General features: G+C 26.7%; 1 protein-coding gene and 1 long non-coding RNA gene across 3 annotated transcripts; both read right to left on the bottom strand.

The window, feature by feature from the left end:
- Window positions 1–4: 4 nt before the first annotated feature.
- Window positions 5–5,696, bottom strand: LOC140662838 (L-lactate dehydrogenase). Of its 2 annotated transcripts, none has more exons than XM_072886491.1 (5): window positions 5,545–5,696; window positions 3,357–3,488; window positions 2,268–2,733; window positions 1,731–1,972; window positions 5–1,312 (listed from the first exon to the last, which is right to left on the bottom strand). In XM_072886491.1, the coding sequence occupies exons 2-5, from the start codon at window positions 3,483–3,485 to the stop codon at window positions 1,148–1,150; spliced, it is 1,002 nt and encodes a 333-aa protein (XP_072742592.1). In that variant the 5' UTR covers window positions 3,486–3,488; window positions 5,545–5,696; the 3' UTR covers window positions 5–1,147. The 2 variants fall into 2 exon arrangements, with proteins under 2 accessions (XP_072742592.1, XP_072742593.1); XM_072886492.1 differs by lacking the exon at window positions 5,545–5,696 and adding an exon at window positions 3,701–3,821.
- Window positions 4,723–5,294, bottom strand: LOC140663095 (uncharacterized). Its single transcript, XR_012046218.1, has 2 exons — window positions 5,047–5,294; window positions 4,723–4,971 (listed from the first exon to the last, which is right to left on the bottom strand). It is a non-coding gene; the product is annotated as an uncharacterized lncRNA (long non-coding RNA).
- Window positions 5,697–18,121: the final 12,425 nt, after the last annotated feature.

Raw genomic sequence — 18,121 nt, 5'->3', positions numbered from 1 at the left:
CAAATTATTTAAAAGTTTTATTATCTGTATAATATATTAAAAATTGACTCATTATACAATATTTGTCATATTAGCTTAATAAATTGCACTTGTCATAAAAGTTATATATTTAAACACACATATATAAACACGCATAAACATTCATAATAGGAACATTCCTTATTCTATTAGAGTAAATAGCACAATTTAAGTAAAGCATGCATAATAATTACCAAACCGGTAATGTATGTGTGTGTGCATGTGTAGATAAAATTTAAAAAGATAAGATATATTTCTAAAAATTTAAAATTTACTCTTACATTACAACGTAAAAAATTAATATTTTTGAATACATAATATCATAAATTTGAATACATAAATAAATTTACGTTATTTCTCTTTATATGTGTGCGTGTTTTATTATAATATTAGATATAATATTACAATATATTTAATAAGAAAATACTGTAGAAATTACTAACAGTTATTAATAAAAAAAAAGATTTCTTAGATTTATAATGATTTAAATAATATCATATGATATGTGATATTAAAATAAATTATAATGACAGATAACCTTATCGCAAAATAATAAGATTGAAATAAATTATAATGAGAGATTCCTGTGTCACAAATATAAATAGAAATTAATAATGAGAAATAAATATAAAAAAATATTTCATTTTTAACTTTTTTACACATACACATGTCACAATTAACATATAAACATAGATGTTAGATGTAATTAAAAATATTTAATTAGTAACGTAAAGGCTCTATAATATTATAATAATAAGTATAAAATATTTGGCATTAAAGCAATAATATGTGAATATACAGAAGTAACTTATTATAAGATTGAGTATAATAGTAACATCGCATCTATTTATAAATTCAATAATTTTAATTGTATAAATAGATGCGATTTACTACAATACTCAATCTTATAATAAGTTACTTCTGTATATTCACATATTATTGCTCTAATGCCAAATATTTTATGCTTATTATTAAAAATATTTATATAAAAATTAAATAAACTTGTATATATAATACTGTCTTAACATCTGAAACATATAAGTACATATAAATTGTATATAAATCGGCACACAAAAAAAATAAAATAACACAAAAATAAAATATACATAGATAAAGGTAATATATTCTTTTAAAATTTGAGGCCTTGTTGCACTTCGTGCATCATCCCTGAAGATTTATGTAGCAGTGCAAGTTCATCATCTGTTAATTTTTGCTGAACAACGTGCGTGACGCCATCTTCACCCAGCGTGCAAGGTAAGGATAAAAACACTTCTTCCTTAATTCCATGATAACCCTAAAATTATTAGCTGTTAATTTCAGTGAACTTTATGTATAAAAATAATTAATATATTGCATTTTAATAAAAAGAAATTAATAAGTATATAATTAATGTATTAAAAATATGTACATAAATAATAAAAAATTAGTATGTAACTAATCCATAACAATAATATATTGTAATCTATTGTTTAAAACCTTTAAAAATATGAAATAATTTACAGTCATTGTTATTAAAATAAAAAGAAATAAGAAATGATATAATTGATAATATTTTAACTATATAATTAAATATGCCTAATAAAATGAAATATGAAAATATAAGTTTTAATAAGAGATTATTTATTATTATTAAATGAGAGATTATTCATTATTATTAAATAAATATAAATTGGTGTAAATTAATGTAGTAGAAATCTATCTTGTCGACTTACAGTAACCAGCGTGGATACAGCATGCACTTGATTTGAATTTCTCAATATTGCTGATGCAAGATGCGATACGCTAAGACCAATAGCCCAAGAAGTATAACCCTTCAGCTTGATCACCTCATATGCGCTTTGCACTACCTGTTTATGCAGTTCGTTCCAATGTTCCTTATCTTTATCAGTACCCACGTACTCGTTGAGCTCACGCAAACGCACTCCAGCAACATTAACTCCGGACCACACAGGCACTGATAAGTGAAAAAACAAATATCACTTACAATATCTTATATATTATAAAAATAAATATTTTATAAGTATACACATGCATTAATTTGGCTACTATAATGGTATTAAATTTTTATTAAAATATAAAAATAGACTATATTTTTTTCTTTTATACTATTTAAAAATGTCATGTTTAATTAGTAAACGGCAATTTGATATTACAATATTTTTGTTAATTGCAAAAGATTTGCCATTTTAAAATAATATTATAAAATAGTATTTAAAATTAAATTTGAAAATAGTATAAATTTTATATACCGCTGGTGTCACCATGTTCTCCAATAATCCAACCATGGCAGGATGTAGGTGCGACGTTAAGTCTTTGAGATAACAGGAAGCGGAAACGAGCAGAATCCAGATTCGTACCGCTGCCAATGACTTTATTCTTTGGCAAGCCAGAGAGTTTCCATGCTACATATGTTAAAATATCCACAGGGTTGGAAACGATCAAGAGAATCGTGTTTGGACTATATTTGACCAACTGAGGAATGATGCCTTTAAAGATGTCAGTGTTACGTTGAACCAGATTTAGTCTAGTTTCGCCTTCACGCTGACGGGCACCCGCCGTAACAATACAAAGACTCGAATTCGCAGTAGCAGCGTAATCTGTACTAGCATTGACTTTTGCATTTTTCATGAATGCACTGCCATGTTGCAAATCCAACATTTCCCCTTTTAGCTTATCAACCATTACATCAATTAATACCACATCACTTGAAACGTGCTGTAAAAACAATAATGAGTGATTTAATTTTACGAATATTTGATTGCGGTTAAAAGTAAATATAATATAATCCATTTGTATATATAGAGTGTCCCAGAATTTAACAGACAAACTGCAGGAGCATATTCTATAAATGGAAATAAAATAAAAATGTTATATGAAGTTTGGCTAAAAATGCTTTATTACAAAGTTATAAACAAATATATTGAAATAAAATAAGAAACAACGAATTTTCCATTGCACAGAATACGAAAGTGTACATTTCGTGTACAAAAAGGTCAAACGTATGTATTTGTCTCGTACATTCATGGAAATTTAACAACTATTCTTTCTGAGCGTAGGCTCAGGGCTGAACAAATATATTCATAGGTCAAAATGATACTAAATCGTTTAAAGATAGTAAATATAATATGAATGTACACACGAGATAGACTTCTCTGCAGTTTGTTCGTTAAATTCTGGGACACTGTGTATATTATAATATAACATTTGTGTGATTTTTAACATATACGAGTACATATATGTATTCTATTTTGTATTGTCTACTATTGTCAAAAATAAAAATAATAACTTATTTAAACTATTATGCTATAATTAAATATTAGTTATTAATATTAACTTACACTTGTTAAAATGCTAAAAGCACAGGCCATTCCAACTTGACCTACACCAACTACTGTGATTTTGTTTTTACCATTTGGCACACAGTCCGTAACAGTAGTTAAAAGTTGATCTTTTAATGTTGTAGCCATTTTCTGTAAAGTTAATAAAAATAATTTAATACTCTATCAATATAATAATATAAAAATTTATTATATATATTTTAATTTGGTTAAAATAAAAAAGCAATACAGGTAGTAGAGAGCAAATTATGTATCGTATAAACAAACTTAGATAGCAATTGAGAATAATTAGAACTGTAAATATAATAGAATATTTAATGTAGTGACTAATTTAATATATTAACATTGAACGAAATCTATGCATGTGTCATGAATTGGTATGATTTCAAGAACATAAAATCACAAAAATGTATAAAATCGAACGTTTCGAGCTTATTTTGAGTCTAGAGATACGTATGTTGTTATCAGGAAGACCTTTGAAAAAAATCTTCCTTCTTTCCATGGAAATATATGAAGCCTTACCAATGTTTGTTTGCAATAACTTCTTTAATAAACAAGGTCGTCCGTTATTCTCATATTTTCAAAAAGAAAAAAAGAGATTTGATAAAAAATTTGAGTTATTGTTGACAAAACAACGTAAAGGTATCATTATTAAACCTATACATTATTATTGTTTTCATAATTCTCATGTCACCAACGAATATCATATAACTCAACTAGATTATTACCATTTTTCTAATAATAATTCCTATAATAATACTCCGATTAATAGAATAACGAATGTTCATGTACGCTGAAGAAGACTCAAAATGAGCTCGAAATGTTCGATTTTATATATTGATACTACTTATTTATTTTAATTTGTATGTAACTTTATTTCTATTATATTTTTTCTTTATTAATTACAAATAGTAAAAGATAAATTTAAATTAAATTAAAAATACAAAATTTTAACAGGTTTTTGTACGAAAATATAATACAATACATAAATTTAATCGATGAATAATAGTATAATAAATAATAATAATAATCGATAAATAATACATAAATTTAATCGATAAATAAGAACCAGCGCAGTAAACAAAGCGCAAAAAATTGTAATAACGAACAATTTTTAAACAAACAATTAATAAAAACAATTTTTATTCCAAATTAAATATGTACTTTTTGGTCAATATTTAGACTATCTTTAGTAAAAAAAAATTAATATATGCGAGAAGAATCAGTACTGGTGAAGTCCACCAAACAAGTTATGTTGTAAAGGTCAAAAAGGTCGTATACTGCTGAGAATGCGCATGTCCATAAAGTGTAATGATCTCTATTATTTAAAAGAATTTTAATAACATTTATCCTTCTTTATCTTTACGTTCAATTAAAATCAAGCTGAGGTCATTGAGCCTGTTAATAATATCGATTCTAACTCCCATCTGTTTCTTTTTTTAGAAGGAATAGCGTCGCGTTGGCAAGTGCTATTTCAATATACGGTTTTGTAAAATCCATCATGCAATTTCTTGCCGCTTACTGCACATGCACCGAATGCAATAAATGATACATTCAATTGTTAGATGGCAGTAGTAGCATAATCAATGTGCATCTGTTTTGAAATTGGCATTTCCTTTTAAATTAAATACAAACATATAAATTATCAAGCAGAAAAGTATGGAGAATGAACACGTAAGAATTTAATTACAATTTGTTGATATCACAGACTGTTCATTAATCAAAGATCGCCAATAGCATTTGACCGGCAAGATATAATCGACAACGGCTCATACAGCGTCCGGTATTATTAAACTCGTTACACTTTGTATGCAAAGGTAGAGAACAATAAATTATAACACACTGGTAACAATATTTCACATGATGTAACAAATGTCGATAATATATGTACTATCGGTATACTTTTTATCGCAGATAATGAACATAGGCTGATAGCGAGCAACTATAGTATACATAAAATTAAATAAAACAACAGTGCAAAAGAAATTCACGTAATAAATATTTTCAAATATCAGTGAATTGAGATATAATCCAGTAGATAAATTTATTGAAATCAATTTTAAATTTATAAACCATAAAATTAATAATTAATAAAATAATTTGTTAAAATATTACTTATTGTAACATTGTATGATTGATTAAACAAAAATAATTATAAATAATATGTTTAATGAAAATCTTCACCAACCTCAATAGTCAAATACTCTTTCGGTAGCACTATTCTTCGACACTGTCGAACACAGACTGAGCACGTGTAACCGGCGCACCGCTATTCTACTGACTGGACTGACAGTTCAGGGATGTAGGTTCGCTAAGGTGACCTTTCCCCCACTTTTTATACTTCCCGCAAATGACAAGTATGATGAAATATGTGAAATTTTGACATTTGTTGCAATTGTAAAAAAATCAAAATTAAAAAATAATGATCAAAACGTATAAATTTGTTTACATAAGGCTTTAACAAAATGCCACGTAAATTCTGATTCGAGTATTGTAGTAAGCGCAGATGCGGAGGTGCTTCGGAGCACGTAGCACTTTACGGTTTCGGAGAAAGAAACGTGACATTGCGCACGCGTAAAATGACGCAATTACGCATGTGACCTGATATTCACCATTGATCCAGTTCGAAAAGAATTTCTTTTCTTGTATCTTTCGGGAATCCACCAATCATGAGATGCTGAGAACGTTAGAGAGTGGGATAAATGTATTTCTGGAACTAATATATCCAACCAATATCTTTACATTTTATAGTGCAAACGGCGAAGTTAAATCAGACTCTCTTCTTTAAATAAAAATATTATTAAATTGGTATATATATCTAAAACTTTTCATATACACCATTATTTTTAATATATTTTTTAAACATTTTTATATGGCAGAAATAAAAATTATTTTTAAAAAAATTTAATATGTATATAGAAAGAAGATATGTGTAAGAGTTATTTAAAATTAAATTAAAATTAATTTAAAAAGTAAAATATTTCTTGTAATTTAATTTTTATGATTGAAAATTTTAACTTTCAATAAGCTCTTTTATAGATATAAAATATTTTTTTTTTAATTACATTTTCTATTCAATTTCCAATAAAAACAATTTAAAACACGTCATAAATATTAAAAAGTAATATAAACATTTTGTACGAACATGTAACGTCATTGATATTTAAACTGATTAATAAAGTGAGTTTAATAAGTTATGTGATATTTATAGAATAAAGAACATACAACTACAGGCATATGTCGACGATAAGTAATGCACATATTTGTCAGATTAATGCACCGCGATAATTTCCCTGATCACAGCGAAGATGAGTCAGAACACGGGACACCGGTTGCATGTATTCTGACGCAACTCTTTCCACGTGGTTGCAACACGTTGTCACTTATATGTAGTGCTGCTCGTAGTCGAGCGGTTTTGGCAGATTTTCTTTTCTCTTATGCTCTATTTGTGCCTTGCTTTTATTGATGGATATATTAGGTTGCCACCTCGAAATGGCAATAGTTATACAAAGAAGAAAACGTGAGTAAACTCACGTACGTGCTCATTGAATTTTATTACGTGAAATGTGGTATTGATCGCGTGACATACAGAACTTGCCAAGCACAATAGATATGCATCAACTTATAAATACATAAGCCTTGTATTCTGTAAGAAAATTTTATCTGTGAGCTCTGTAACTTTTAGCTTTTTCTTTTTTTGTTCTTTGTTCTTTCTTTCGTGTTCTACAATGTTACATAGCTTATATAAATACAACATTACAAAGCATTTTTATATATTAGATCTATATGTATCACAGAACTCTGTAACTTATTTGGAAAATTGTTTTTATCACTTGTTAAAGATTAAAGTAAAAAATTTATGATAGAGAATATTAAAAAAAAATAATAACAATGTTAATTAATATTGTAAGATAAATAGTGAGAAAGAATATATTACAAAAATACTTCATTGTATATAATTAATAGTAAATATAGTACGCGTATTCATCTACTTATATTATTTACTCATATTAATAACATTAGTGTCTATTAATTGGTAATTAAAAAGTTTTATTTCATTTTATAATCGATCTTTCTTTCTAGATCGTTTTTATTTAAATTTCAAAATAATATATTATTTACTCATATTAATAATATTAGTTTTTATTAAATTGGTAATTAAAAAATTTTATTTTATTATATAATCGATCATTCAAGTTTCTAGACCGTTCTTGCATAAAACAATTTATATATATATTTTCTACAGTAGTGTTTTCTGATTCATAAAAAAATTATTTAACTGTGATATTAATTATATATTGCTTTCAGAAGAACATTTAAATATAATTTTAATCGAAAGCAAAATCTTTAATCTTGAGAACCCTTCAGAAACCATCTTGCAGCGAAAGTTTTTTTCTTCATTAATTTGCAACCAATATTTGAATACTTCAACGCAGACACTTCAATATATACAATCTAGTACATGTCAAACATATAAAAACTTGACGAATTGAATGTCTCACATTGTTTATCTAGCTGAAGGCCAAAATGGCCGAAGAAACCCACTCGTGTCATTAAACGATTGTGTGTTATCTGTATAATGATGACACACATAATTACAAACCTGCAAACCCAAAGAGTTGACGTCGCGGAATTAGCATAGCAATAAAATATACATCAGAGACAACTGGGAATGCATATGGCAAATTAAATTTTTGAAAAAATGAAAAATATTAAATCGTGAATATCTCAAGAACAATTGTACAAAGATCAAATTAGGGCTAATAACTATTTTCGAGGACCATTGATCCTTTCTAATTGGATCTTCTAATCTTCAAAACTTTTTTACCTTCATCTGCATATGTTATGTATATCTCTTCTGTAAAGCAAACAGTCTGCTTGTCATGGGTTATTACTTTGGAGTCTGTCTCCGATAAAGAGAAAGAGAGCATGGAACTTGTCAGAAGCTCGAACATTAGCGTTAACTGATGTAAACGATATTGTGTAGCTAGTGCGTAGTGCGGTTCCTGCATCATTTTAGTAGAACATCTGCCGTTTACACATATGGCGATTTTAATAGAGAAATATCTTCTAGCTACTGCTTACACATGTCTAAACATGATATATTACTTGTCAATAAAATTATTTTATAATTAAGATTATTCCTAATTACGTAATGTAATATGTATATAATACGTAATATAATACTTACGTAATATAATACGAATAATATGTATGATAATTTATTTTGATTATTACTTCTTTAGAAGATAATCTAGAGATAATTGTACGATTTAATCAACATATCTGATAATAATGAATTTCTCTCACATTAATAAATTTATTAACATTAGTAAAATTGAATTTATATGTATATAATCAAGTCGCGCGCTATGATTATTTAAGTATATTAATGCAAACTATGCAAGTAATAAATATATATGTATAAATTTAATTTTAATCGTGGAGAATCAAAGTTTATCAAGATTATATATTTGACTAATTCTTGATATACATATATATTTTAATATTATTAATTTTATACTTTCATATCAAATATTTAAAAGAATTAAATTTTTAGAAATGTATAATGTAATAAATTTATAAAAAGTTGAAAGTTTTTATACCAAATATATTTTGTTTTTGTAATTAGAAAATTGTTATAGCACTTTGAAAAGATCTTCCTCGTGGTGTAAAATTTTATAGAGGGGTCATAATTCTTAGTTATTACCATTTCTTGTTAGCATGCTTATTACATAAAGCTGCATAATTATCAATATAGTAATCATCATGTAAAATATGTAAAGAGAAGTACATTGCAATATCCTGGTACTAATTTCCATAAATAATGTGTACAAAGTGTACATAATTTGCCCAGTTCGCATGAAATTACACTGAGTAAACCGGATGCGAATCTTCAAAGTTTCGAACAAAGTGAATGAAAAAAGAAAGATAAAAAGGACAGGTCTCCTCTCATAATAGAGTAATTTAATAAATTGATGAACATGATAATTAAGACTACATTAGGGATCAACAACGAAACCTTGATATGGTAATTACTGTGGAATAACGCACGTATTCGTTAGTGACCGCCACATGCGTGCGCGCGTTTGTATGTGTACGTATCCGGCGCGAGTCTGCTATATTTATATGGACTCACGAATATTTTGGCTCGTTTCCTCGCGACGTGATTGTAAATTATAGCTCATAAGGAAATGTGCTCGCAAAAAAAATTGCTCCCAAATACGAGCGTAGATTAGCTATCATGTCTTAAGCTGAAAAGGATTCGTTATCCTAATATCACGCAAATCATCTCGTTTGCTTGCAATTTAGAATAAATTAAAAAGTGCGCAATATTACGACGCTGCATGTAATCGTGGCGTAACATTGCGAGAGAGTCCGATATGTCTGAAACTAATAGTCAGCATTTATAGCGCGGGCATTGTTTAACTTGCGATAAAAAAACTTGCTTATGCAAAACTTGATTACAAAGGTACAAGTCCATTTGTAGACTAAAAATAATTATATATACTTATATATATCATATCAGAAAATATAGAATCGTTGAATCTCAAAGAATTGTTGTTTCTAGCTTTAATTTTATTTGTTACAAACTATTTAAATTTTGAATATAACTATATTATATAGTATCGGTTTAAAATTTATATAATAAAATTTATATGTTTTATATACATATTCTCATAAAAAAATATATTAAATTGATACTCGAATATATCAAAGGTTCGAAAATTATCGTTGCTTCTTTTTTATGATACCGATTAATTACATAGAATAACGAATGCATATATTAATAATTAGATATATATAATGGAATAATTTTATAAATTTTAAAAATATTTTTTTAATAGAAACTATTACAAAATTTATATAAAAATATTTCTCTCTAATGCTTAATTATTGTTCAAATATGCACAAAATAATGAGACAAATCAATTGGTGTAAAGAAAACACATAGTTATCTTAAAGAAAAAATATGAATTTGCAACAAGCAGTTACACATTTTTGTAAAAAATATTAGGTAAGATTACCGAAAATTAATGTTAAGAATAAGATATTTTATAGTTTATGTTAAAATACTGTAAATTTCGAGCCGCATAACTCAAAAAGTATTTAATAAAAAAATACTTTATTATAGTGTTTTGATAGACTATATATATAAATATATGATATGGCAATATCACATATATGTAGCGATACATATATGTGATAAGAAATAGGATGGAACTAAACAACGAGTCCACTTGTCTTTATTGGACAAACGATTTAATCGATTTGAGCCAAATTTATCTATATACGCCGTCAAGGCCGAATACCGGGCCATACACATATAATTACTTCCTCTCTTATCGAAATAATTTCTATATTACATATATCATACACATAGTAATACTAACGTGGATATGCTATTTTTTAAATTATAAATTGTAAATTATAAATTAATTATAATTTAGAATTCTTTATTCTTCAATTTCTGCTTCAAATAATACATAAATAAATCGCAAAAAATACGTGTTTCGATAAAGAGACATTATCAAGATATAGTAATGTATTGCTTATCAAAAATTGATTACTTGTTAATTATAATTAATTATAATTGTAACAAATTGTTTCCTAATGCTTTTCGCATGTTTCGAAAAGAAATTTAACAATATACATATATGAAACATCTCGCATGAATATCTTCTCGCTCGAGTCGCACCATTTGAATGAGACAAGTGTAACTTAACAATATAAATATAATATATACTATATAGTATATACATATATGCTTATTGTTTGTATCATAAAATAATATTAACATTTAATCTAGATTCTATTATATGAAAAGAGTGCATTACTTATAAATAAAGAAAATGATATGGAATGTGTCAATATATTATATTCGCAAGTGTACTTGCAAGCGTTGAACTCCTTATCGTAGCCTTATTTCACAGTTAATTTGCCTTGTCCTCCGTGCATAGATATTTTGTCCACGGAAAAAAACAATAATCAAATACTATGTGACACTAATTTGTCATCGCTTCAAATTACATTCAATATTTTGTAATATAAATTTAGATTAACTATTTTCTTCCTGTATCTCAAATTTAATTTCAATGATAGGGTTAACATCGCATATAAAGTTTAACATTTATTAAATTAGAAATATAATTTATCTTAGTTTGATCAAAAAACTATTTGTGTAAATTGATTTAATGTTATATATATTTATATCTTAATAAAATTTTCATTTTCCAAAGTGAAAAGTCAAGACACTTTTTAAATTTAGGATTTCTTAAAATAATATAAGTATATCGTAAAAAGAAAATAAATACGCATGTACCGCATACTTTGTAACATGTATGCGAGTGTAATTTAAAAGTGTAACAGTATAAAAATACCTCTCTAGTGAAGCATTTTATAAATAAAATAAAAAAGAAAAAATATTTTATATAATGTCAAATGATATTTTATAAAATGTCAAAATATTTTAAATAGTTCTCTACTGAAGCATTTTATAAATGAAATAAAAAAGAAAAGTTATTTCATAAAATGTTAAAATACTTTAAATATATTTTTTACTATTTCAAGCGACAGTTAATCAATTATTAATTATTTAAAAGAATCTGTTAAAAATATAGTATAAAATTTAAAATAATATATAATATAAAATTTATTTTACAAAAATTCATGTAGACAAAAATATATTTTCAGTCACGGTAGTTATGATAAGGATCATTGTCTTTGACTACGAAAAAGCTAAAGTTATTATGGCATGCGATAATTTAGACCGCAAGAAACGATATAATTACGAACATGTAGATCCGCTTTCGTGCTGGTTCTCCGAAGCTGCATTTCTCTCGATGCACGAAATTGCATCTGATGTTTGTCCGCAGCCGCATTCCCGTACCACTTCAATACCGCGGGTGGTCGTCTTCGACATCGGGCGTTAAAAGCGCTCACGCGTGCGGGCGATGAAGAAGGCCAGGGAGAAAGAACCCGACGGAGAAAGAAAGAGAGAGAAGAAAGTGAACGAACGGGTTGCAATAAGTGATTCTCCGTAGCTATAAATAAATGGCGATACGTCTCGAAAGGCTTCGTCCGCCCGTAAATCTCGAATCGAGGCATAATCGCCGAAACAATCTGGAATCTACCGCAGATCGAGCCATATCTCTCTATGTGTTTGAACCCCCGATGATACCCGCCGTTACCTTACCTTCGACGGTAAAATAGAATCTAACCACTCTCATCGGTAATTTAGCATCCTTTTATAAATCAAGCTCCGATATCGACGTAGGTCGGTTTCATAGCAGCGAAATTATCCTAGTCCGCTTGTATGTAGGATTATTATCCCTCCTCTTCTTATTCTTGATATCGTGACCCGCAACCGGAACTAGAATGAAGCTAAACAAGACACAAATTTCTTTTTCTTTTAATTTTATGATAAATTTTTGTTAGAAAATATCATGATATTTGGAAAGAAAATTATAATTTGTATTATTGTTTTTTTTTAGAAAAATACTAAATAATATTAAAATATATTATATTTTTTAATTATAATAAGTTTTTTTTTATTATAATGCTGTATTATAATAGCGTATACACAGATCAATTAGTAATCATTGATTATCTTATCATCTGAAAAATCTCTGTAGCAATCTTCCATTGATTGCCGGATAAATGGAGAATCGGAACGAAACAGAATTTCATTGCGTAGTCACGTATCATATTAAGAAATTGCAATTACGTTCAAATCGCGTACATATTTTCGCGATCCATTGCAGTCAAGCTAAATTACGTCTATAAGTACATATATGGCTGGATTCGATTAACTTCCGTATCTTTCGCGAATAGTAAAAAAGAAAGACATACGAAAATCATGATTTATTAATTGCACAAAATTTACAAATGTCATTAAATATTTCTATGACAACAAGTGGTTCTATGTGTATTTCATTTAGCAATAAATTTTTATATTTTTTTCACACATCAATTTTTTACACTTAATTTCTTGCGCCTGTAATAAATTTTTATCATTGAAACATTTTATTGCTTCAGCAAGATATGTATTCTATTGTCTCTTAAAAATATTATTGTCTGTAAATCTGTGAAGGTGTTAGTATAAAAATCGATTTCAGACAATTGTAGTGGCGTGATTTCACGCTATTAATCTTCCCCGACAATTAACTGACTGTAAGGCCAACGCAGTAGCTATTAATTACAATCAACGTTATCTTACACAAACAACCGATACAGACTTTAATTTTATATATATTCGAAGGAAGCATTTACTTCTTAAAATCATATCAGTACGCTATATGAATATATATACATGCATTAATACATTCTAGTGTCAAAAAAAATTATTAGCATACATAAAACTTGTAAAATTTCTTGTTTGGATCAAAAAGCTATGCATGGTAAGCAGGTTTATAAAAAGATGGCCAAGCAAACATGCTCGGATATCTTTTGATCGTATATGTTCGTTCATCTTCCAACAGATGCCAGGAATGTTCAGTATTTTTCTCTTCGAAGAGGATAAAACTAAAGAATTATAGACTAGACATGATTCTGATAGAATAGTTAACAATAATATACTGAATAAAAAATTAAACATAAATAAGATGCAATGCAAAATTAATTATGTAGTTGTATACATATGATATATATACATAAAAAATAATATGTATAATAATTAAAATAAAATTAGATATTTATATATTTTTCATTTCAGACGTTTTATTATTAAATAATTTCACGATATATCAATATATAATAATTGTTCAAATTTAATAATAAATTGTGAAAAGTAAATTTGATAGAATATAGAAATAATATAAAAAAATAAACATAAACGGTTTGCTTTTTAAAAAGAAGAGAGAATGAAAAAAAGAAAGTGGCGAAAGTTCTGCGACGACGAGCCCGAGAAGAAAGAGAGATCGAAGAGAGGCTGTGCCCATTGATTAACGGATATCTTAATTACTGATTGGCCCCACGGACTAATTAAATCGTAACTCAATCAGGACTCCGACCTGCCTCCTGCGCCACGGTGATTTTACGAGCATATACGCGCGAGTTCGAGACTCCCATATACATATGTCCTGGGTTGCTGATGGCATATGGGTGGCTTTGAATAATGCACTGCAACCCCTACTCTACCCTTCTTTTACATGCTTCTTTCACCGACCTTTCTCGCACGGCAGTGTCTCCTTTTTTACTTCAACTCCTCTCTTTATACACCTTCCTTTTTTCATCGCCACTCCTCGCTTCGGGGCCGCTTCAACGGCATTATATTTGCTTGAAATAAAAACGTATAAGTGTAATTAGTAATACCTACCACCGCGCGAGTCTTGTCCAATGTACCCTTGGTTCCTTCTACTTTTCATTCGTATAAACTATACAAGATATGAATTTTTAATCACGCAGACTGCGTAGCATTTTTAAACTTGTGCCCGTAACTTGTGATCATTTTTTTGTGAACTCGTTAATTAACACAGAGCCCGTATTCGCACGTTTAACATCTGATATAACCAAATTTAATACCTATTTTATATTTGCATTTGTAAATACTATCTTCTTATTTTAAGCAAGTAAAACTCACAATCAGACAATGTTGATCTTAATGGTAAAACATGTGGGTAAGGATAATGAACATTAAATATGAGGATAATAATTCACACTTTTTTCATATTATGATATTCAAATAAAGTAATAATTAACTTGTAAATCAATTATAGCTATAATTATAGAAAAATTCAAGCTGCATTTGGATCCGATGCATCTGCAGTATGTATATTATATTTTATATGCATAAAAATTTCATATTTCATATAAGTAATATTAAATTCATATTTTTTCCAAGTAATATTAAAATCGGAAAGTTATTCGAATTAACGCATAAAAGTAATATAAATAATAAGAAAATTTTAAAAAAATATTTAATATAAAGTATATTTTTTAAGACCTATTATATAATATTATTTTATATTAAACTATACTTTCTTTCCGATATTTAAAGATTTGATGTTAAACGTGCAAATACGAGCTCTGTGTTAATATAAGGAAACAATAAATTAAAATTTATTAACACATGATTATTTTTTAAATAATTTAATATTGTATTAATACAAACAAAAATGAAAGTTTTATAAAAACAATTAATGAGAAATTTTGTAAGGACAATTAAAATTACAGAGTTATAGGTCGTTAAATAAACAAAATTATTTATTTAATTGAAAACATTTCCTTACTATTATTTTCTAAATTATTAGGCAATTCCTACTTTACTCATACTGCAATTCTCTTTTAATTTTTAGTAAAAATTCTAAACTGTTACAATTAGTTCTATCTATATATTAGTTTTATTTTACTTTATTTTAGTAGTATTCTATTTATTATTTTTAAATGAGAAATATGCTATTCTAAATAAAAAATATATATGTGTACAATATATATTCTATATGTCATTTAGACAATACAAGAAATGATTTTATCCTCTTTTTTAACATTTGCGAAAACTAAATATTAATAAACCCCTAATCTATCGTTATATAATACATAGTATTTAGATTATCCAGCAACTAAATCTCACATAGTACTTTTGTTAGAATAATGAACATCAGAGGTATATACACCAATTTTCCGTCAAACAATTATCTATTATCCATACTGCAACATAAAAATGTGATTTTCATGCAGAAAACAATCATCAAGATTAATTAATATTTTAAAAAATTAAATTTAAAAAAAGTTAAAAAAAAACAAGACGAGAGAAAGAGAAGGAATGACAAATAAAGAAAAGTATATATATGTACATATTATATATGACTATATATAAATGTATATATTATATATGACGTATATGTATAACCCTCTCCCATAATATTGTATATTTAATATGTAATTAAAATTTATATTAATACAGAGGAAAAGAGAAATGAAAGAAAAGAGAAGAAGGAAATTTATAACATTAAATAAAGGAAGAGAAACGGAAAAAGAAAAAAAGAAAGAATGAAATAAGAAAGAAGAACGCTTTTTTTAAAATTAAAGAAGAAGAAAAATACGAGAAGAAAAAAAGAAGGAAGAGAGAGGCAGAAAAAAAGAAGAAAGGAGAAAAAATGAAATATAATATTAGACAATAATAAATTCCTCACAACAATTAAAGGAACACCTAAATTTTCTTGAAAAATAGGCAAAATTCAATCAACTGTAACTTCGTTAAAAATGAACGAAATTTAAATTTGAAAAAAGCATTTTAAATGTTAAAATCTCTATTTTTGAAAGCTTACCGTTATTTTAATGTTTCTGTGAGTTTGTAATTTTTACATGCAAAAAACTACATGTTGGATCAAATGTGACATTTTTTCACTTTGTCGGACTGCCACGTCTAAAAAAATTCTGCGACACTTCTAACCTTTCTAACGTGAAAACTTGAAATTTTTCTTACAAAATCATTGTTTAAAAATTTGTCTACAATTGTTTCTTACCTTCGATTAAATAAAAAGTGAGCACCTTGACTTTGATTGCTCATAACTCCGTTAAAAATTATCGTACCGCTATGAGCAAAGAAGATTCTTAAAGCTGAAACTTTGCTTTATCAAAAGGAATAATAGTCAGATTTTTTAAATAAACATTTAAACATGCTATTAATGAATAAAAATAATGTAAAAATTATTTATTTTTCCATATTTCTTTTGAACCCAGAAATGTGAATGTCGCTAAGTAGGGAGCTTGTTTATAACATTGCTGTAGATGACAGGTAAACATTTTGTGTCAGTCTGTAAATTAATATAATGTATATATTTAATATGTAATTCTAATTTATTTTGAGAGAGAGAGAGAGAGAGGGAGAGAGAGAAAGAGAGAGAGAGAGAGAAAGAAAAAGAAAAAAGGAAAAAAAGAAAAAAAGGATTTAATGTTGACTAATTAATATTATTAATGTTAGTATTTAAAGCTAAAGAATAGACGAAAAGTCATAAGTAAGAGAGAAAGAGAGTAATAACATTACGTTAAAACCGATATTACCGATGTTGTATTTTGCGTATTTAATAGTATTATTTGTGACTGTCAAATCATATAAATTTTAACAATATATAAAAGAAAATGGGGTTAAAAAAAGAAAAGTTTAAAAATTAAAGTTGAAGAAGTTAAAATTTTAGAAATTTAAGATAACAAGATGAATAGGCAAAAAAGGATTGATTCAATCTATACACTTCAAAAAAACACATATTTCAAACATTTTTAATATCTTTTTACAAACAAGGAATGTACATCTATGTATTATTGTAATCTGAAAAATATCTGTAATATATTAGTAACCTCTAAAACACATAGTTTAGCTTAAATAAAGCAAAGCAATAAAATATGTATGGCAATAAATTTATATTATTAATATTATTTTATAATGCTACAAGAATTTATTTTTATCATAAGTAATTTCTGTAATATTTATAATTTGATAAAGATTATTAATTGGTTAAATTTAAAAAAAATACAAAACAAATTTGAAACAAATTGGAAAAATAAAAGGCTGGTATATTATACAACATATTACTTTATAATACATAAAATACCTTATCAAATAAATTATTTATATTCAATAATAAAAAGTAAACAATTACATTTATATATATATATATATATTTATGTGTGTGTGTGTGTGTTTAATATATATTGTGTTGTATGTATATGTATACATACAACACAATATATATTAAACACATACACACACACACACACACACATACACAAATACATTTGATAAGGTATTTTATGTATTATAAAGT

This window comes from Anoplolepis gracilipes, chromosome 2 (genome assembly GCF_047496725.1).
Source record: "Anoplolepis gracilipes chromosome 2, ASM4749672v1, whole genome shotgun sequence".
Classification (NCBI taxonomy): Eukaryota; Metazoa; Arthropoda; class Insecta; order Hymenoptera; family Formicidae; genus Anoplolepis; species Anoplolepis gracilipes.
This window is presented reverse-complemented; position numbering and strand designations above follow the sequence as displayed.

Coding starts and splice junctions, on each gene's coding strand:
- LOC140662838 (XM_072886491.1), bottom strand. CDS start 3,485: ATGGCTACAACATTAAAAGATCAACTTTTAACTACTGTTACGGACTGT. Junction 2,734..3,356: donor CTTTTAGCATTTTAACAAGT/GTAAGTTAATAT, acceptor TTGTTTTTACAG/CACGTTTCAAGTGATGTGGT. Junction 1,313..1,730: donor CTGTATCCACGCTGGTTACT/GTAAGTCGACAA, acceptor TAATAATTTTAG/GGTTATCATGGAATTAAGGA.